General features: G+C 40.8%; 1 protein-coding gene across 4 annotated transcripts in view; it reads left to right on the top strand.

Moving 5' to 3' along the window:
• Positions 1–21,945, top strand: part of cep112 (centrosomal protein 112) — a 103,468-nt gene that overhangs the window by 38,702 nt on the left and 42,821 nt on the right. For all 4 annotated transcript variants that reach the window (XR_005442031.1, XM_038700131.1, XM_038700122.1 and 1 more), the window contains 3 exons: positions 5,092–5,227; positions 9,210–9,317; positions 14,014–14,196. Coding sequence is in view for 3 of the 4 variants with exons in the window: in XM_038700131.1 (XP_038556059.1) it covers positions 5,092–5,227; positions 9,210–9,317; positions 14,014–14,196 (427 nt within the window). In the remaining variant the exon portion in view is untranslated. The remainder of the gene's footprint in view (positions 1–5,091; positions 5,228–9,209; positions 9,318–14,013; positions 14,197–21,945) is intronic.

The following is a 21,945-nucleotide window of genomic DNA, read 5'->3' as shown; positions in this document are numbered from 1 at the left end:
TTCCTTCTATGTTTGTCTTTTTTTCTCTCCCTTTCTCTTTCTTCGGGGATGTGGATGAAAACCAAGCTTGTTTTATTTTTTCTTCAGAGGGCGCTGAATATTTCAGTTTTGCATTTTCTCTCACTCTTTTTTGTGCTCCCTCCCTTTTTTTCCCAGCCCCCTTTGATGTGTCTGTGGATTCGTTATCATTCCGTTTGGATGAGCTCACAGACGCAGATGCGTGAGCACTTGCGAGCACACACACACACACCATGTGTACACACACTCTCACTTTGTGTCTTTTTATACAAGAGACCAGAGGCATCCACATGCAAGCGTGCATTCTAGTCTGTTTGTCAGTCTTTTCCATGCGCTGCTCCACCCACATCACAGCCCATACAATTCTTAAATACTCTTCTTACATGAAAAGAATATTTGCATAAGCAATTACAGTTGGCTCTGCGAGGATTCACTTTAATGTGTACTCTTGTATTAACTGTACGTGTATGTAAATGTTTATATACAGTCCTCGTGTCTGTACATCCAGCATGTGGCGCACACACAAGGCAGCACGTGGCATTGTGTGGTTGGGGCAGTCCGGAAAACGCCGGCATCCCTGCACCCCTCCTGTCTGCCAGGCGGCTGGATGGCGGAAGCTCTTTCACCCTTTTCTAGCACAAACACTCCACTCTCCTCGCCTCCCTCTCTTCCTCCCCTTTAAACAGCCGTTTAGGATTGAGGGATGAGAGGACTTCCTCTTTAGAGAAGGCACATCTTTAATTTAAGCGTCCTCTCCTTCCACTTTTCTGACCAGAGATCCATTTAAAGCCAATGGGCCGCCCTGGTGCTGGCAACCCTCTCCTTCCTTACCCTCTCAGTTTCTCTCTGCCAGGCCTCCCTGACTCTTTTTCTCTGTCCTCTCATCTCATCCTCCTCGCTCTGTTATTGATGGTGACAAGCTGTCTACCGCTCTAGTGACCACACGCAATCACACACACACACACACACACACACACCCACACACACAGAAACACCCACAGAAACACCCACAGAGTTATTCTCAGAGGAATCACTGAAGGTGCCATGTGTTCACCTGTTCTCCTTAGCTTTAGAGCATGATATTTTTCTGGCTGTCACATACTTGAAGTTAGCTGCAGTGAATTTTGCAGCGTATCCTCAGCGGTATAGGCCCAGCTGCCGGTTCCAACTTAGTCATAGCTCATTCTTTGAGTTGAGTTGTCAGTCACACACAGAGTTTGGGACTGTGGCTCACGAACAAAGGCCTGTGTACATGCACGTGCACACACTCCGTCGTCTCTCAAGCGAGACACACGCCCATTTCATTTCTGCTCTGCCTTGGAAGTTTAAAAAACTTGCTATTTGTGTGACATCCTCTTTTCCATCTTCTTCTCTCTTTCCTCTCTTTCTTTTTCCATCGTAGTCTCTCCACATATCCTTTGTGTCTGTCTGAGCCCGGAAGGCAGTCGTGCAACGAGACTGATTAATAATTACAGAGTACACAAAATTGGAAGAGAAAAAAAAAACAATTTCTTTGTCGTTTGATGTCCAACATGAGAGAGACCAAAATTACAAAGAGACAGAACATTATAAAGAGGAGAGAAAGCTTGCACATTCTTTTTTTCAATCCTATGCTTCTGTTCTTTGCTTCTTTTTACTGCCTTATTTTAATTTTGGTGTTTTTATTTCCTGTTGTGTTTTTTTTCATTCCTTATTATATCTTTATAAACACAAAGTTGTTGCTTTAATTATGGAAAATGATTAGTCACTTTACAAAAATGCAAACGTTGTGATTGTGTTTGTGAAGGCAATGACCTGCTATGCTTTCATGACTGTATTAATGGACCATATCCTTGAATCTTATGAATTTTAACACACACTTGACAGTTAAATGTATGGAGAACAGCTTCTTAGTCCTCCTACCCTCCACCCCCCACCAGTTAGTGTTCCTGTTGTAATTTTGTAGTGATGTACTTCTTATTTGTTTTAAATTCTCACCCACTGGCCAAAAATGCATTCTTCCCTCTGCTTGTCTGTCCACAGGGAATAATTACCCAACCAATGTTAGTGTTAATTTGCAAGGGAGCGGGAGAAAAGCGAAAAACACACACACAGAGTACTCTACACACCACACACTGTAAAAGAACATGCACTGCCAGTCATATTCGTTCCCCAACATTGTCATCTTTGTGCATTAATCAGAAGAAGGGTTTTGGAAGGCTTCAGTAGCTGCTCTAGTGAACTGGAAGCTGCATAGCATTTTGTGCCTTTGCCGCCTAGAAAAATTGCTTCAGTTCGAAGTTGAACAGTTGCACATTCATTGTGGATGTTGAAATTGTCATTATTTACTATTTTCAGTGAGATTAACCTGTAACTTTAGTAGTATATAGCACAAATGAACAGCACAGACAGGAGTGCAAACGGTCCATAGATTTTTGTTCTGATTTTTGTGATTCAGGGCAGCATAAAACAACCTGTTCTTGTGTTTACTTGGTCTAGAAAACATGCATTTATCTAACAACCACGGTTTCATAAAGTTATCCTCGATGTAGCTCCCAGCGAGGTATTTTCAATAATAAAAGAGTCATCATTCATCACAGGCTGAACTCAAAGATCTAAGACTTTCTCAATGTACACAAAAGGCCTATTTCTCTCAAGTATTGTTCACAAAACTGTCAAAATCTGTGTTAGTGAGCACTTCTCTGTTATCCCATGATCAGACAGCATGGGTATTGCACAGGTGTGCCTTAGAACTGTTGAATTGAATGTTCATTTCTCTACCATAAGCCGTCTCCAAAGGAGTTTCAGAGAATTTGGCAGTACATCCAACCGGCCTCACAACCGCAGACCACGTGTAACCACACCAGCCCAGGACCTCCACATCCAGCATCTTCACTTCTAAGAACGTCTGAGACCAGCCACCTGGACAGCTGCTGCAACAATCAGTTTGCATAACCAAAGGATTTCTGCACAAACTGTCAGGAACCGTCTCAGGGAAGCTCATCTGCATGATCGTCGTCCTCATCGGGGTCTCCACCTGACTGCAACTTCGCACAGCCATTGAAGAGGAGTGGACCAACATTCCACAGGCCACAATCAACAACCTGATCCACTCTATGCGAAGGAGATGTGTTGCACTGCGTGAGGCAAATGGTGGTCACACCAGATACTGACTGGTTTCCGAACCCCCTTGGACTCCCCCAAATACAGTGAAACTGCACATTTTCGAGTGGCCTTTAATTGTGGCCAGCCTAAGTGCTCACTAACACGGATTTTGACAGATTTGTGAACAATATTTGAGAGTAATAGTCCTTTTGTGTAGATTTTGTGTAAAAAGAAGCAAAGATCAGTAGTCTTAGATCTTTAAGTTCAGCTCATGATGAATGGGGGCAAAAACAAAAGTGTTGCATTTATAATTTTGTTCAGTGTAGTATTGACAGTGCGTATAGTATTTGTATACATTTTTATAAATGAGACCGCACCTCTTCATCAGACAGAACTGTCAAATCATTACAATCCATTTCTATCTTCAGTCTGACTTTGCCTCCAATTTGACTGATTTCTGTGGGAAAAGATTTTCCCCAACCAATCAATAGAGACTAACGTATCTGCCTGAATCTAACATCATTTGAAGACAACACTGATGCATAGCCATGCCAATATACTGGTTTTACCAGGGTTTTAAGAGCTGACCAAAATAAATAAGACTTACTTTTATTTGATTTATAATGGCCTGTATAGCAGCATCTGTCTTATCTATAGCAATCATTCTCATAGTGGTCATCATTGTTGTGATTTGTTGTTATTAGTCCAGAAGAATCTGTCATCTCAGTGAAGTGGGCTGATTGAAAGGTCTGGACCCAGGCAAACCACTAAATGATATTTCATGACAGTGATATTATCCAGATTTCTGACTGGATTTCGGCAAGACGGTGTCTTTGAGAAAGGTCATGTAATGGATTTAGGATGGATTCTTACACAAATCCAACATGAAATTCAGATGACAAATACTTTTGTCATCTGAGCTGATTGAACTTGTCAGATGTGAGCACGTGTTGACATAATTGCTCATAGTGAAGTCTGTGTCCAACTCAAGAACAAATAATTTGTGTTACAATGCGTGACTGCAGTTTGTCCATTAGTTATGATATAAGTGGCCATTACAGTAAGCGATTATCTGTGGTGTAATCTGCCAGACATGTACATGCTCTTTTTTTTTTATTTTAATTTTTTTATGTTTGATGCACACATTTGTAAATCTTTATGGTGAAATTATGTTTAGGACGTTAGCACGTGATCACTGTCTGTCGGTGGGGTTTACAAAAATAACACCTTCACACTTTTCCTTCACTTCCATTCTTTCTACCTTCTTACCATCCACCCCAACACACACTCCTGTCCCCACACACACCTTCCGCAGGTTGGGCTTGACAGCTGCTTGGTATAGCTGTACATGATGTGGCTGGGCCTCCTGCCTGGGCGCTGACAGCTCTCAGAATGAGGCTGTCCCTCTTAGTGTGTGTCTGTCAATCCATTCAGCCTGAAACTCCTGATGACCTGACATTTGCCAGCAATAGCAGAGGTGTACCTGCATAGAAGATGTGCACACACACACAAAGGTAGTTTAGACAATACATAAGGTAGAATTGCTAAAATATGCTAAAAATTACTTTTCCATCACTCTGCGTTCAAAATCAAAATGACAAAAATATTAATAATAGAATACAATACAATTTTAAATCACCTTTAGTGTCAATCAGATATAATAAAAATATTACCTTACACCAATACAGCAAATCTCATCACAACAATTGTACAACAATGAATAGAACATACACAGAGTACACATTCAGCTCAGATGTGTATGGATAAATGCAGTTTGTTCATGATTTGATTGATCCATCTTTCTATTTTCTCTCTTCCTTGAAACCACTGTTTTGAAATGTTCTATAAAAATAGAAGTCACTTACTTTCTTAACAAAGCATTTCTGGATTTCTGGCATGCAGTTGCGTTGCTATGGCTTTGTGTATTCATTTGTGTGCATGTGTGTGTGTGTGTGTGTGTGTGTGTGTGTGTGTGTGTTTGGTTTGAAGGGAGATGGAGAGCCAGCTGGACAGAGCCAGGGAGAGTCAAAGGCAGCAGATCCAGCAGGCAGATATGGCATTGGAGCAGTTCAAGAAACAGGTGGAGCTCAGCTCTGAGAAGACCTATGCTGACATGAAAGTCCAGGTCTGATATACACACACACAGTACTACACATTGAATTCACTTTGCGTTCCGAAAGCGGTATCCATACACATCTGTTTTCCATTAAATGTATGCATACTGTACATCCAGTCTATCTCTAATATCCATGCACATACTGCACATTAGTATTGTACTTTTTTTTTTCTTTTTACGTTTGCTGTTGAGTGCCTAATACAGATGCATTTATTCAGACACACATACTACGGCGTTTTAATAATTATTAGCTAGACTGAATATTCATTACTGATATCCACAATGCAATTTTGCCTAGTCAAAGCTCTAACTTTAGATATCTGTAATAACATTTTGACTTAGATTCCAACTATTTTAGCCGTTCATGTGTATGGGGTTTCTCATTACCGATATCTACAATTCAGTTGCCAATATCTGCAAATTAATTATGACTAGTTGTAATTCCAGTTTCCGATATCTCCAATTTAACTCTGACTAGTCATGATTCAATTCAAAATATGTTTCTAATTATATATATATATATATATATATATATATATATATATATTTCTATTTAAGATATCTACCTTTTCCTTTTCACATATGAAATTTTAACAAGTCAGAATAATGTTGCTGATCTCTTGAGCTGGATTTATGACTAGATATGCGCATACACACTTTTACCCTAACCTTCTTTCATGTTTGCTATACCACAAAGAAAGTGAGCTGTTTGACAGGCAGTAACCAAGACAATACGCACGCACACACGCACACATACACACATACATTTTATAATAATGTAGAAACACAGCCTGACCACAGATGCAACAGGGCGCCACACTGGCTGCGCCTGAATTCCTCCGTATGTCTCTCTTTCTCCGTCTCTCCCTTCATCTGCTCACATACTGAAAAAAATCTATAAGTGAGAACCAAGAACATTATCATCCCCGGGCCGTTTTCACTCTTTGTTTTTTCTCTTTTTTTCCCCAAATGACTGAAATGATTTATAATCCTGCTCATTAAACAGGTGCACTCATTTCTCTGCCGCCACACGTTGACCTCACTTCTCTCGGTGGGTGTGACGTGGGATGGTTGGGTTTCGATGGAGAAGAGGTCACGCACATTAAGCAGTCAGACTAATTAGTACATCAGGCCAGCCTCACGAACAGCTCTCCACACTGCGTGGGCTGTTGCTTATTGGGAGAGTTCTCCAATCGATGTGCACTCAGCTATAAACTTCTGTTGCTGTCAGTTTGGCTATAGGCATTTTTTGTCAAGCATTTTCGGCTATACTGTGTGTGCGCCTTATTGATGAGCAGCACCGAGTGTGGTCCTGAATGTTTTAAAGGGCTGCATGTTAGCAAGATTAGCAAGTTTTAGTCGCTTATTAGTGAGATTTTTTCGGCTAATCAGTAAGTTGGGAGCACATGGGGTGTAAAATAACGAGGAAGTTTGTGTAGGAGTCAAATGTATGCATGCATGTTTGAGGGCACACAGAGCAACCTTTGTTCCCCCAGACTGAATTTAAAATGTTTGTCGTTTTGACAAAAGAGATCAAGTGGGTTGCTTGCATCCAAACCCTAAAAAAGACAGAAGGCACCCAAAACGAAATGTAATGTCCTTTGCTGTTCAAGTGGAAAAAACACTGTATTCAATGTTGTAGAAGCTTGGACCCTTTTGGGGGAAAAAAAGCACACTGTCTACCAATACAGAAATTATTTTCTATCTTACTAAAAAAGTGGCCTACACATACTGCGCTTTATGAGTAATATGCATAGGATGTTTTTTTTTTAGATTGTAGGCACTACACTGATGTTTTTGCTGGCAGCCAGAAAACTTTGGTTTGCTTTCAAAGTTGTTCCTGCTTTTTGAATACAAGGCAACATGTGTTGTCTTTGTTTTTTTTTTGTTTTTTTTACTAGGTTGTGGAAGTCGTCTTTGTCGATTGCTTGGAAAAAGTCGGTATTTTTCCTCTTCCTCCTCCTACTCCTTTCTCCTGTTCTCATCCTTCCATCTCATGCTCTGTTCCTTCTTGTCCCATTGAGCCCCTGGCATCCCAGTCACCAATCTGACTTTATCCTCAGCCCACATCAAAGCCACAGGAGAGAGAGGAGCAGTCTCTTGTGCATCCCTGTCATCCTCTCTCCTTCCTTCCCTCTCCCCCACCCCACTTGTGCATCGCTCCATCACGTTCTCCTGCTAAGGCTTTAATGTTGCAGAAAGTACTTCAAAAGAAGTTTTTTTTTTTTACTCTCTCTTTTTTGATCCCTCCATCTTGCCTCTCATCATCTTCTCCCTCTCTCTGTCTGCAGATGGTGTTATATCTAAATGGATTATCTGTATCTCTCTCTTCCGCTGTCTGTCTTTCTCTCATTTTAAAATCAGCATCCCATTTCAAGACTGCTCTTAAAGGATAGAGTCTGCCCTATTTTGGTTATGGGGAAAAAAGAAGCACCATACGGAATCAAATGTCTGTTGCGTGCACAGTTCAAAGGAGGCTTCAGCATTTTAAATGGATTAATCAAAACAAATTTAGCATTTACTGAGCGTTACACACAGCATAGGTCGGATACAGAGGCGTTTCAGTAAATTGCATTTCATATTGTTTTGATTATCGTCACCTTAGCAGAAAATGTGATAGTAGTAGTAGGCTGCAAGTTGACTTAAAGAGGTGGTATTATGCTTTTTGGCTTTTTTCCTCTCCTTTATTGAGTTATATATCTTTTTTTGTGCATGTAACAGGTTTGCAAAGTGAAAAAGCCCAAAGTCCCACCCCAAAGGGAGTTCCCATCTCCCACAGAAAAAACTGCTCTGAACTGCCTGAAAACAGCTCGTTTGTAGTCCAGCCTTTACTTCCCTTTCTTGTGATGTCACAAAGAAAATACATGTCATAATGCTCGCTGAGCGAATCGTCTGACACACCCTCAAAAACACAGGTGGAAAAACACTGAGCTGCAATACACCTCTCTTCTCCCTTCCAAACACTAGCTACCCTCCAAGCAGTCACTGGACATAAAGTTGTTACTGTGATGTAGAGACAGAGCTTAGTTAAAACTTTATGGATGAAAAATACTTTTGTTACAGATTAATAACTCATCACTCTGAAAGTCTTGCTCCAGTCCAAATTGCCAACCTGGTTGGCAACATGTAGCCTACAGCTGAATCGAAGCTGTTTACCGTCTTTTCGCTGACCCGCCTTTCTCTGCTTCTGATTGGCTAGTAGTCCTTAACTAGGAACTGTGCATGTGCAACTCCCAACAAAGATCATTTAGAGACAAGATGTATCACTCCATAGCTAAAACGAAGCCTTCAACACAGGGTGAAAAGAAGAGCTGCAGCAATGTGCAGTATGACAAAAAATATGGTGTTTTTTGAAAATTAAACCATGTAAATCTGTTCTGGTACAACCCCTAAATAGGATTTTGAACCTGAAAATGAGCATAATACCACCTCTTTAAGATAAAAAGCGTAAATATTGTTAAATCCGTTTTTTCCGGAAAAACACAAAGTCCTCAAAGAGGCCGAAGTATGTGACTTTCTTATTTTTAACTGCTTTTACTTGAGTCCTCGCGTTTCAGCTATTTTTATGCACCTGTGAATGTGAATTTTGATGTAACTACTGGTATTACATATTTATAATGTTAATTATAATATCATATGACAGCAGTTCATTAAAGTCAAATTAAACAAAAAATATTACAGCAGGATCACTCTGCTGCAGATGTGTGGTTTTATTTTGCAAGGAATGCCTGTATTAGATTCATTGTACTTAATGATGTGATTATGCTTGCATCAGCTAGAGAAAAAAAATGTTATAAAGGCTTCTAAAATATGAGATCTTGAATGGGATATTGTATATAGTTTTCAGCAACAAATGTGTATTCCAGATTGTGAACAAAGCCTAAAATGTTTTACATAAACGTTTCAGAATTTATGTATTTGAATGTTGATTATTTTCCGTCAGTTAAAGTAATTGTAAACTTTTTTTATTTTATTTTTCTCATGCCTCCAGATGGAGAAGGTAGAGGAGGACCTGATCCGGTCCAAGACCCTCAGGGAGAACCAGGTCAAAGAGTTCTCTCAGCAACTTGATTCACTCAGACAGAAATATGAGCAACAGGTCTGTACGAGTCTGCAACTTAATGTCCGTCTGTGTACAGCGTGTTTGTCTGCCTGTATCTCTACATATGAATTGGTTTCTTGCTTCTGTGCTCATGATGCAGTCAGTGGAAAGAATTCTCACCTTGCTTCCATCATCATGATCATCAACACATTGTTATCTTTTCTCTATAACTCTTGGCCAGCCAAGGGGGACTGACATCCATTTGGAATCATCTTGTTATTCCTCCCCATCTGTTCCATCTGATTAATTTCTCATGATATGGGACACGCTTTAGATTAAGCTTGGATTGCGTCTCAATGAATATCTTAAACATTGCCAATTGAAATCGAATGCAATCTGCGTAGCAGATGCACTGTCTCCTTATCGTCGCATCTCTGTCACTCTTCTTCGATTAGGAGTCTTGAAACCATTTTCACAACTCATTGAAATCTAGTTTGCTGATAGGATGACATATCTTATAGAGAATCAGATTCAATTAAACCAGAGAAATGGATATTATCGGTGGAGGATAGTTTATAGTTCCACTACTTACATTTCACTTTAACCTTTTTAAAAAAATTTTTTTTTTTTTTTTTTTATTGTAATTGAATTTAATCTAATCTTTCAACCTCTTCAGACAATGACATGTTTTCAGTTACACTTTTGTGTTTCCTTCTTTTATGTAATATGTGTGCAACTATGGAGTAATGCTCAAACAAAAACTGTATGTGGTTCAGTAGTGAAATCCCAAATTCACATTACAGTGAGATATAAGTTACAAGATATGGCTTCTGGTGTACTTAAATAAATAATCACAAATTCAACATCAGGCAAAATAATATTATGCTGCCTCATACGCAACTAATGGTACCATGTGATACTGTAAGAAAATGTACATTCATAGATATATATCCCTAGATTGCCAATAAATAATTCATAATTATTTTATAAGTCTCCCTTTAAATTATGTTTAAAGAGCACTTACTAGTGTAGCATCTCTCATCCCCATCTGTAAACACAACATGATTCATTTCCAGCCACTGAACTTGCGCTCAACCTGACGCTTAATAAGCATGCCAACACTCATTTCCAGTCCAGATGGAGTTTACACCGTGTGTAATTTGCTGTAGATAGTTGTAAGTAGAGGATATGAGACCAGTGTAATTTTCAAGTAGTGGAGAAATGGTTCCCCATTATTGATTTATTCTGTGGATGAACACTTCTGTTTGTAATTCTAATGACGTTTATGGGGGAAAAATCACACTTTCAAAAGATTTAAATAGGATGTATGATGTTTTCATTATATTGGAATCTTTTTTTAAAGATCCACTTGAAACATGTTTAACTAGGGAAAGTGGACATCTTCACAGAAAGCAGACAACAGACATTTTCAACCCTCTATAATGATCCAGTAACAGAGAATTTATTTTATTTTAGAGAGTGCCAACTGCAGTGTATTGTTCTGAGGAATCATAAATTCCATCTCATGTGAAAAACAGGTAAATAATCAAAGCATTGCAGCAAATATTGAAGTGACGATTATCATTGGCTGCTACAGAGAGTGGGGGGGTGCAGTTGACAGCTGAAGCCAGCTGCATAGGGTTAGCAGCACATCAGGAAAGCTTTTGTCTTAAAGATAAAAAACCATATGAAGACAAAGGGCTTGTCTTTGTGATGATGGTGATATGAGTGCTGGTGACTTTAACTACACAATTAAAATGGTAAAGAGAAGAAATAAAGATGTGTGATTATTCACGTGTTACTGTGAGCGCAGTTTTTTTAAAAATGTTGTCTGCACATTCTGTATATGTGTTTTTGCGCAAAAGGGCGACCACGAGCACCGGCCTCCTATGCGTGTGTGCATTGTGCTTCCACTCCAGAGAGATTGGTGTCACAAGATTGCACAGGTCAAGTTTGTCCATTCAGTTGCTCACAAAGGAACATTCCCTGAAGGGCAGCTTCAATGAGACTTTAAAAAGGGAACTATGTATGAAGGGGTTGTTTTCCAGCTGACCCTCCTGGCAGTTTGACGTCATGGTGTCCCATCAGAGCTCTGCCTTTTTGACGTTGGAGTGATATAGTGAGGTCAAACGGCTGGTTTGGAGTCATGACCTTGAGAGTTAAGGGGAATCTCAACAAATAGGGGCAATAAATAAAAAATGTCTAGTTTATAGACATGCAAATGTCCACACATATGGACTTATATCCACACTTGGCGCCGCTCACTGGCCATCTTCAGTTCAAACTCTACAGTGGAACAAGGGGTTTGTCTTCTTCTCATCTCACCCTCCCCTCCCACACTCACCCCAGCCTCCCCTGCTGAGACCAGACAGGGCTTCTGTTCTGCTCTCCTCTACACCCTCCTCTTTCCTCCTTTCCCAAACATTTCAGATCCCCCCCCCCCCGGGGTTGAATGACAGTGAGGTAATCCCCATTACCTCACTGTCCTGTCTCAATGGGTGCAATGCACACACACACGCGCGCACAACCATGACAGGAGTCGTATTGTGCATTAACACCCGGCCCACTCTATATCTGTGACACCAAGCTGTGCTATAACCAACTCAGTCTTCCCCCATAAACACCACGCCGGTCCCTTTAAGAACTGTAGCACCCAGCATCCTCCGCTGCACGCTGGTGCTACGTGATGTCACCCAGACTCCTTGCTGGGTCTGCTGTCTTGTCATCTCCTGCCTCTTCGTGTTTTTCTTATGCTCTTTTTCTCTCAATGGATCTATCTTGCCCATTTCTTCATTCTCGTTTCACCTCAGGTCCCCTCTTTCCTCCAAAACCCCCATGGCCAGAGACTCTAAACAGGAGCGAACAGAAGCCTCGATGTCCTCCCCCAGTTTCTGTTACCGCGTGTCCTGCTGCCTTGCTGGGGAGTTCTCGAAGCAATTGCCTGCTTATCAGTCTGTCAGCTGTAACTTGTGCTGCTGTATGAATCTGACTATCCCTGTGGGACTATGTATTCTGGCTGTGGATCTGATGATTTATATCTGTTATGTCCTCTAATGGAAAATGAAAGCGGTGCAAATTTGTGTGTCTGTGGAGTGTACTGTAGACAACATCAGTGTCACCAGTGGCACCATGTGGAAGATGCTGCCCACATTCTGCATGGTGTTTATCTAATGGTGCTCTGTGGTGTTCTATTATGTACTGGAAAATGTCATGCGTGAGGTACCTTTAGGGTGTACTTTGTGTGTCTGTGTGTGTCTGGCATGCCATTAACTGAACCACAGACATAAAATACATTTTTATCCATCTGTAATTCCATCCACTGCCCTTTTTAGAGGGCATTTAGCAAAGATTTCCCAAAAGCTGAAGGGTAAATTCTTGGCTGCCAAAATGAAGTGTCTATTGTGGCCTTCCTCTCAGTGCCGGGGGACGGAATCCGGCTTCCTGTAGATAGCTCCTCATTCATCACCTGCTCTGAATAGCACACAACGCCCGAAGATAGGGCCGTGGATAGAGCAGGCACCGGGCATAGAGGCGGTGGATCTCCGCTTCTCTGGCAGGCCAGGTAGGGTGCCGTCAAGCACAATGTGCAGGGGATTAGCTTCAAGGCAGGGAGGCGACTGGGCCCCAGGCCCCTGCTGTCCTTTCAAGGCTCCGGCTGGGGCTGCACGGCGGGATGTGTGGGGGTCACTGGTCCCCCCGCCATGGGGGAGTGGGAACGGAAAGAAGCCTGGGAAAGACTTGGGGCTGGGAGCTCCGCTGGCAAGGCTCACCTCTCAGCAGGTGACTCCGCTCACAGTCGTGCTGGGATGCAGACTTGCTTCAGATGACAGGATGATTAAGCCCTGAAAAATCTGGGATTTGTGCCCCATTATTTGCCTCTACTGTATTGTGTGTAGCTGCTTGTAACTCCAGTGAGACTGAAGTCTACTGTATGTTTACACCATAAAGCCTCCAGGTTGATTGGTGCGCACAGGTCTTTGCTATACTCTGACTGCAGATATCCTTCATTAGCAACATTAACCCCAATGATAGCAGACTGGTAACTGCTCCTTGAGCATTATCCCATTAACTGTATAAACATGGGAAACGGATAGTGATTAATAACCAGAATTAATAAAATTTATCCTGAGAATATAATTACAGGTAAAAGCAGTATCAAGAATCTGGCATCTTCACGGCTCTCCTCAGAGTTTCTGCTGTCCTTGCCTCCCTCTCCAGTTTCTGATTTGAGTTTATAATCATCGTAGTCATTGCCTAAGCCGATTTTCTCATGCTGTCAGGCGCATAGCATGGGGCATTTGGTAGTTACTGCAGCCAGATGGCTAACCCCTACCAGCTTGCATGCTTAGCCCAAACTAACTGGTCTTTTATATGCCGATCGCAGAATAGGGCGAGGGGGACAGATCTGAAGAGAGAGGAGTGGGACATTGAGGGCTGGTCTGTACAATTGGCAGGAGAGGCGGGAGGGCGCGGGGGAGCAAGCCAGATGTAAACACATCGCATCACGTCGTCCTTCTGACAATGTGAGGAAGCGGAGAAACTTTTCTCGCCCCCCCCCCCCAAAACACCACCTTCCAAACGCTTTCACCAAATTTGTTGGGCACATGGGTGTTCTAGGTGGAGGGAAGGGGTGGAAGGAATAGGACGAAGAAAGGTTGAATGGATCGGTGGATGGACAAGTTGTCATGACGACAGGGTTGCTCTGAGTGTGTGTTGGCTGATGAAGTCTCTCTTTGGCTGCTTGTCCAATCAGATGGCTGAGCAGCGCATGCAGCACGAGCAGGAGAGGACGCGGCTACAGCAGCAGCACAGCGCGGAAAAGGACAGCCTGGTCCAGGAGCGCCAGCAGGAGGTGAGCAGCCTGGAGAGGCAGGCCAGGGCCGCCCTGCAACAGCACCAACAGCACACCCAGGAGTGGAGGAAGCGCGATGCCCAGGTAGGGGGTCTCCACTGATCCACGCTTGCACACACGCACACACCCGCGCGCTGACCCACCGCTCTCCCGTGGACAACCATTTTGTATTTTGCCCATTGACGTTTTCCTTGGGTTTCAAAAGAACAGCGGGTTAAGACACTTGAAGCAAGACAGATAACAATATTGGGAGGGAATCATTTTAAAGATTGCTATATATTTGGTGCAAGAGTACAGAAGAATTTAAATATGGCTTTTTGAATAAAAACAGACTTTATTTAGGTGAAAACAACCGTGCGCGTAAGAAAGTTTTAAAAAATGTAATTAACAAAACAATAAAAATCAGTGTCCCAACTTCCAGCGTTATTCTGATGTTTTTTAAGTTTTTTTTTTTTTTTTATCGCTGCAGGGCTTTGTGATAGAAGTGTAAAGACTTGAAATCCAGAAACCACAGGTAGCCAAATGAAGGAGGAGAATTCTGTTCCGTTGAGCACCAAGCTTTTATTCCAAACTCCTGGGTTGAAATTTCTTTTTATTTTCCGCTGTACGGTTGTGGACCAGCGTCAAGCGTACTCCCACGAAGTGTATCTCTGTATGGCATTCTCCTCTCACCGCAGGTAGCCAGCTGCCTCCGGAAAATGGTGGTCATTCTCTTATTTCAGCATTGGCGGCCACAATGAGCGGATGACATTTGGGTCTATATTAATGACCATCTCTGACACTGAGAGGCGATTCTGGTACAATTTAGCCAAACCAGCAGCAGGTCTTCATCTCATACCCCTCGCTCTGTCTTCACCTCTCTCCAGCCTGGGCTAGCTTGGAGCTCTGTGGGAAGCCATTTGACAAACAAGCCCCCAGCTGGGGATGTGTTTAACTCTTTAGGCTTCCTGATGAAATGGACATTGTCAGCGTGCAGAGAATTTAGTTTATTGGCCATTAGCGGGAGATAGTGATCCAGTCAGACATATGTCGTATTTGTGGACAAATTGTGCTCAGACCAAATGTGAGCACACATGGTGCCAGACACCAAATGAATGGCTAAGAAATAGTACTTTACGTAAACTATTTTATGTTTTATTTTGTCATCACTAAATACAATAATTTAGTGGGGTCATTTAAGAAATAATTAACTTTTACGTTTACTTTTTATGGCAGCGATTGCAGTTTGAAAACATTTTCTGCACAGTATCTATTTTTCTTGAAATGCAACAATATGTGGTGACTTAAAAGACTTCCCAATTTGTCCAATTGCAATACATTTGTCTTCCCTGTTTAATAATTCAATGTTCACATTTTAGATGTTAACAATGACACAAGAAGGGATGCTAAGGTTCAAAATGCTGCTAGCTCAAATGTCAAAATATTCTGTCATTTGTTAACCCCTTTCACATTGAGGTAATTACTTTATAGACCGCTAGAAGTCATCTTATACCGCCATACCAGTATTCTAGAAACAAAATCTCTTTAAAAAGCAGGAAGCTGTAAAACAGCTTGTTTTTTCCTTTTCATTCCCCCTCTAATGTTCCCCTGTCTAATATTTTTGGGAAATGTCTTTCACAGCACCGATGGCACCAGCTAGTGGTTTGGTTTTCTGGAGATGCCGTCACAACAGGACATTTCTGCTGATAACATGCCGTCCTGCTCGTGTCAAAGCGACGTGTAGTTTGACAAATCTTAGGATCTCAGGAGGTGACAGAAAAAACAAACTTCCCCAGTACTCATCTCATATTCTCAGTTCCTGTTTGCTCGTGCAGCATTTTGAGTAGAGATCAGACGCCTGTCTAATGTCAGATGTTAAAGTGGCAGAAAAAGATTTTTCGCTCAGGCCTTGGAAAAGATGGAGGACGGGTTTGTGAGGTTTGTGAAACTAGTGGGGGGACGTGAGCTGGTTTGACTTCCTGTGTGAGTACTGTTCCACGGATGTGCTGTTAAAATGACATGAAGCTGTCACACCAGCAGTAGAGATGTATTAAACATGAGCTCTTTTACATTGAACAAAGCCACTTATTATTAGACACTTTTGCATTACAAAAGTTGTAAACCCCTTGAGAACTCGCTGATAGCAGCGTGGCCCCCGTTGCCTTTCAAAACAGATAACACACGACAGTGAAAGTTGTAAAAATATGATTTGAATGTTTAAAAAGAGTAATTTAGTTGATGCATACAGAAAACATAGAGCAGTGCTTGTAAAGCAGAAGCCACAGCTTCCTTTCTCCTTAAATTTCTCTTGTGCTTCTGGGGGTCTCAGGACTTTCCCCAAATGCCTGCTGCTGTGACGATTGAACCCAGGCCTCATTATTTCTGCCTCTCTCTCCTCCTCACACTCTCTCTTAGTTTCCTTAGAATCAGTGAGAAGGACGGTTGCAGCTAGGAAGCTGGCTAAAGGAATAGTAAATGTCAGCCACACACTCATAGGATGAGTAATACCCACTCGTCCCCTTGATGTGGTGGGACACCAATAAATAGCATTCCTGACTCTCGCCTTGCGTTTGAGAAGGAGAGCCAATGAGTCGGAGCAGCGATTCCAGGGAAGAGCTAAAAACAACTCACACAGGGACACATTGTCTTCATCCCACCAGAGTTTGTTATCCAAGGGCTTCACCCACCATGCACCAGCACATTAAAAAGACTATATGACCCATCTGTTCACAGATGTGGCTTCTTTTGTGTTCAAGATGATTATATCATTCAGTATTTGTCAGCATTCACACTTTTAATTTATCTGTCCTTTTAATTTCTGTGATATTGCTAATCAGAGAATTTGAATTAAGCCACTGGATTCAAAGCCTGGTGTGTAGTTGGCATCTCACCAACTGAGGAGGATTAACTCAAAATTTCCAGCCTTGTGGACCTGAATGTTGACTTTCTCTTAAAATTATTTCTTAAACCCCTTTTTAAAGATGTGTTAATTAAAGGAAGCTTTCAGTTCGCTGTCTATCCAGGGCAAGGAAACATCTTGCTGATAAAATGTGTTTGCCCACAGCCAGTTCTGTGTTGTTCTGTTAGCTGATCAATGCCCCCCAGAGGACGGAGGGGTTTGGGGGGGATCCCTCACCAGTGTATTCTCTAGCATGCCCATATCCCGATGAAGTGGCGTTTCCTCTTTTTTGCCTCTCTTCTAGAGATATTTTGATAAGAAATGTACAGTGTGCGCACAGTGAAATATAGTTCTCCTATACTGTGTTAAACAGGTTTAACACAGTATAGGTGATTCACTCTAAAGTCACACTAGACATGACATTTTCAACTTGCCACAACATATTTTTAGGGCATTTTATATTCTTTACAAAATCAATCTTCCTTATCTTCCAAAATGTATTTTAAAGCAAATTATAATTATTATATTATACGATGAAGCAATTTAATATATTTAACTGTTGCTTTTGTTCTTAATTTACAGTGTTTTCAGTGTTAATCATTAGAGTAATAAGAGTTTGACTTCAAAAACTAGGGCCAGAATTATAAATGAATTTGAAGCCTTGTTTTTTTGTTGCAAACAACATAATTGTTTGTTCTATGTAAAACCCATCATTCATTTTTCCCCCACCAGCTCCTCCTCAGTCTTTTTCTGAAAGGAACGCACACACCGTCTGGACTTCAAACGGCATGGGAGAGTGCGAGAGTCTTGTGAGGTCTGTCTTCTGGGCCGTGATGGACTAAATAATGATGCTGTCAATTTTTCAAAGCATTTCAATATACTAAGTATGTGATTAAGATGAGTCAAATGAAGAGGTTGATGACAGACTAAGTCAAAGCTATGAGGATGTCTGAAGAGAGTAAGACAGACAGCTAGACCAGTGCGCACATGCATTGTCTCAGTACTTGTGTTTTTGTATTTTACCAAATGACTGGTCCCTGAGATCTGGTGTCGTCAAGTGGATGTTGTATTGTTACTCACTGATTTCCAGTAGTGGATGACTGTCCCACTGAGCTGTCATTTCACTGTTGATTCCTTAAATGATTCTTAAATGATTTTGTCGCATATACATCTGAGTATTTGTCAGAACCCAGCTGATTTATTTATTTATTTTCATCCAGAGCGATTGATCATGGGCACATCAGTCATCAGTGAGTATTGATGCTGTGTGATGTGTCGAGGGTTACAGCTCTCTTTCAAACCATAAAGCCATTTAGTAATGTGCATGTATCATCTTGGATAGACAACAGTAAAGAAATTCATTACATTACATTTTCTTAGTGCAGTCAAATAATCCATGTATTATATATTTCTCATTCTAAACACTAATACATTATTTATCTTTTGAGGGAGATATTGTCAGGTTATTTATTTGGTTGTTTTTTTGTCAGTTATGGTACTAACACAATGGCATTGTTCACATGAAATATACACATACTGTTCTTTAAGATACACTTCCATACTGCACAGCTGCATATCTTTCTTTTACTGTACACACAGAGACACACACACACACACACACACACACACACACAGAGTTTTATTTTCAGGACAGCAATAACTTACATTCAGTTACAGCAAGTGACACAGCTGTGGTTAGGGGTAGCGTGAGGGCAAGATAAATAAACGGATAATGAAGAGAATATTTATTAAAGGGGAATACGCTTATTTGCTTTCTTGCGGTTAGAGTTATATAAGAAGATTGACGTCACTCATGCATGTATGTGCATTAACTATGGAGCTACTGGCTAGAGTTGATTAGCTTAGCTTAGCATAAAGACTGGAATCAGGGGGAAACCGCTAGCTCTCTCTGTCCAAAGCTCAGAAAAACGCCTATGAGCACCACTAAAGCTCATAAATTAACGTGTTGAATATATTTTATAAAGTATATAATAGTATTTCTCAAAATTCCAAATTATTTCTTTACAATTAAAAACTTAACATAAGTTAGGGATGCACCAATCTAACTTTTTCAGTACCAGTACATGGGCTTTGTGTATCTGCCAATGCTGAGTACTGATCCAATACCTGTGTAAAATGAATAAGCTGTATTCCTCACTGCCGGGACAGAGACTGGGGATCATGCTTTTATGTGTAAGGTAACATCAGGCTTGACTTAAACATTGCTTCCTAACTTTGTAAAACAAAATGCAACAAATAAATATGTATTCTATATATTACTGAATTATTTATTAATAAAAGAATAAATAAAAGTGCATCAAGAACTTGATAATATTGAAAATATTTCAAATTAACGTGTAAACCTTTTAATGCAGCAACAGATTGGTCAGGAATGTACATTCCTGTATTCCTGCATCTGCATTAAATGATAAAACCTAAACTTTTAAGTCAAAATTAAGTTGCAGACAAACTTGATAATTAAAATCACAATTCACACAATAAGTAACTTAGTAAAAACAATACATTCAAAATAAACAGATGCAAATATGTATTTAAGTTCCAGTATAAAATAGAATAGTAGCTGAAACTGAGAATATAGAAGTTACATCACGATTCACAAGCAGTTTAAAATTCGAGAAGTTATTTTTGTCGCTTTCACACTATCACTGGGAAGTTTCTCATGTCTTTGCAATGCACTGACAAAGTTAACTGCTTCTTTGAGTTGTCGCCTTCTTTTGTTAAGTTGAACTTGTTGTGTTCTTTGACATGATACTTCTGGAGGTGCTTGATTAAGTTGGTTGTGTTATATTTTGCAGTTCTACTGCTACCCCTCGAAACACTGGCTTTGCAGATATTTCAAATAGCTGTAGAAGTTGATGGCATAGCACCGTGAAATACCTCCAAAATGCTGATCCCTTGTTTTTAGCTCCCTCCATGCTATGCTAGCTCACTTAGAATAGATCGCCCCCCTTGTCCCTGATACCCTATCCAGCTATTTGATTCAGTATCTGGCCAATATCAGAATTGGTGCATCCCTACACATAAGTTAGCACCCCAAGTCAACAGAGTTAAAGCTGAAAATGTTCCCCCTCTCATGCTAATGCAAACTATAAGCCGCTTTTCTCAGCCATTTGAGTTGTACAGTAACTAATAAGATTAATTATGGCTTCATTTCATTTAGGTGTGCCCATTAGCCATGTCAGTAAGCCAACATGCACAGTATCAGGGAACTGGCACTGACACGCCTAGATGGAATACAACTATATAAAATGTTATTAGTTACACTTGTGTATGCCAAGTTATAATATCCGCGGAGAGAAAGGTCTTTTGCTTTAGCATGTTGCCTTCATGCAATGCTTTGGTTTTTTTTGGATGGGAAAACATATCACTTTCTTCCCTCGTAATTATCTTGAATATAACAGTAATTCACAAACATTTCCCCAAAATAACATATCAGTAAAATAATAAATATGTTAAGCCTAGACTAATGTTAAAGATACACTGAACCCATTACCCATTTTCCCATTTGTTTTTTTAATCTGTTTTGGTATATGACATTAATCAGAAACAAGAAATTGCTTCTTCTTTTATAAAAACATGTCAACACTCTTCACCAAAAGATAATTGGTATTCTTCCTGCAAGGAAGGCCAGTACATTATAGAACAGTGAAAAGGAGTGTCTGCTTTGGCTTTGTTGTGGTTGTAATCAAACAAATTCAGAAAACTTCCAGTTTTCCAACCAATCATGTTAAAAAGCACTTTGGACTTATTGTGGTAAAGTAATTTTCCAAAGTAATCTACACTTGACTTGGCGCTCCTATCTCCTGATTATATTGTATATGGTCCGTTAGCCAGAGTTCCATCCTTTTCCTTTATCTCCTCTGTTGTTCTGCCAGTCTTTTGTCGTCTTAGCTGACATGACTTGACCCAATATATTTCATTTGACACTCTCCTATTGTCACCAAGAGCTGCTTCATCAAAGAGCCCCACATCAGCATGCTAACATGTGCCCTGCTGAAGCCGCCGTGCTCAATCTCTTCATAAGGAAACATGCTCTTTTGGCCTCTTAAGTTTCTGAAGTGTCATTGCCAATGCCTCTGTTCTGGAAGATTATATTCTAACTAAAAATTTTTGGGGAGACGGATCATCCACATTTGTTAAAGAGAGAATTATACATTAAAGACTCTTCAGGGCTCAGATCTAATAGCTGCTTGCCCTTGAAGGCCCAAGCGGAGCAATGAGACTGGTAATGTTGAGAGACAGGGGAGTGGGACAGATAGATAGAGGATTGCGTGTGTTTGTTTTTTCTTTTTACCGCGTATTCTCTCTTCTAAACGTGTTGCATGCCATTGTATGTGTATGACAGTTAGACTATGTGTGGCTGTTTGTCTGTGTATGTGTGTGTACACAAGTTGATCTGTCAGTGTGTGCTAGTGTAGGGGGGAGTATAACACAGAGCCACAGCATCTGCCTGTTTTTGTGACACTTCTTTTGAAGTCTCTTTGATTCTCCCCAGTGCCCGCCAAAAAAGACTTCAGACACTTTCTGTCTGATTGCCTTAACATGGTGTTGTCCTGGGATGCCCAGGCTTTTGAGGAGTAGAGGAGGGGTGGGAAGGAGGCAGAGCACACAGTGTAAACCAAAGTAAAAAATAAACCAAGTAAACCAAAGAGAGTAATGAGGATGTGCAATAGCTGGGGAATATGTGCAATATAGGTAGGGAAGTGTGAAACAGAGCCACCTACATGTCACTACAATGCTTTTTACTCATTTCTTGTTGTAAAATGGAGGGAATGATTATATTATACTGATAAATGTAATACCTGTGGTGTTACTTACTGAACCATTTAGTTTGAAATAATGTGAAGCGTACATTAACAAACGTCTTTCACTTTCTAGGCCCTCGTTTTGCAAACAGTCTTCATCAGATCAGCTAAGTGCTACAGTTTTTAACA

The sequence above is a fragment of the Micropterus salmoides genome, unplaced genomic scaffold (assembly GCF_014851395.1).
Source record: "Micropterus salmoides isolate LMB-PRFRI ecotype aquatic unplaced genomic scaffold, ASM1485139v1 Ms_hic_scaffold_10, whole genome shotgun sequence".
NCBI classification, from domain to species: Eukaryota; Metazoa; Chordata; class Actinopteri; order Centrarchiformes; family Centrarchidae; genus Micropterus; species Micropterus salmoides.
The sequence above is the reverse complement of the archived record's forward strand: the minus strand, read 5'-3'. Positions and strand labels throughout refer to the sequence as shown.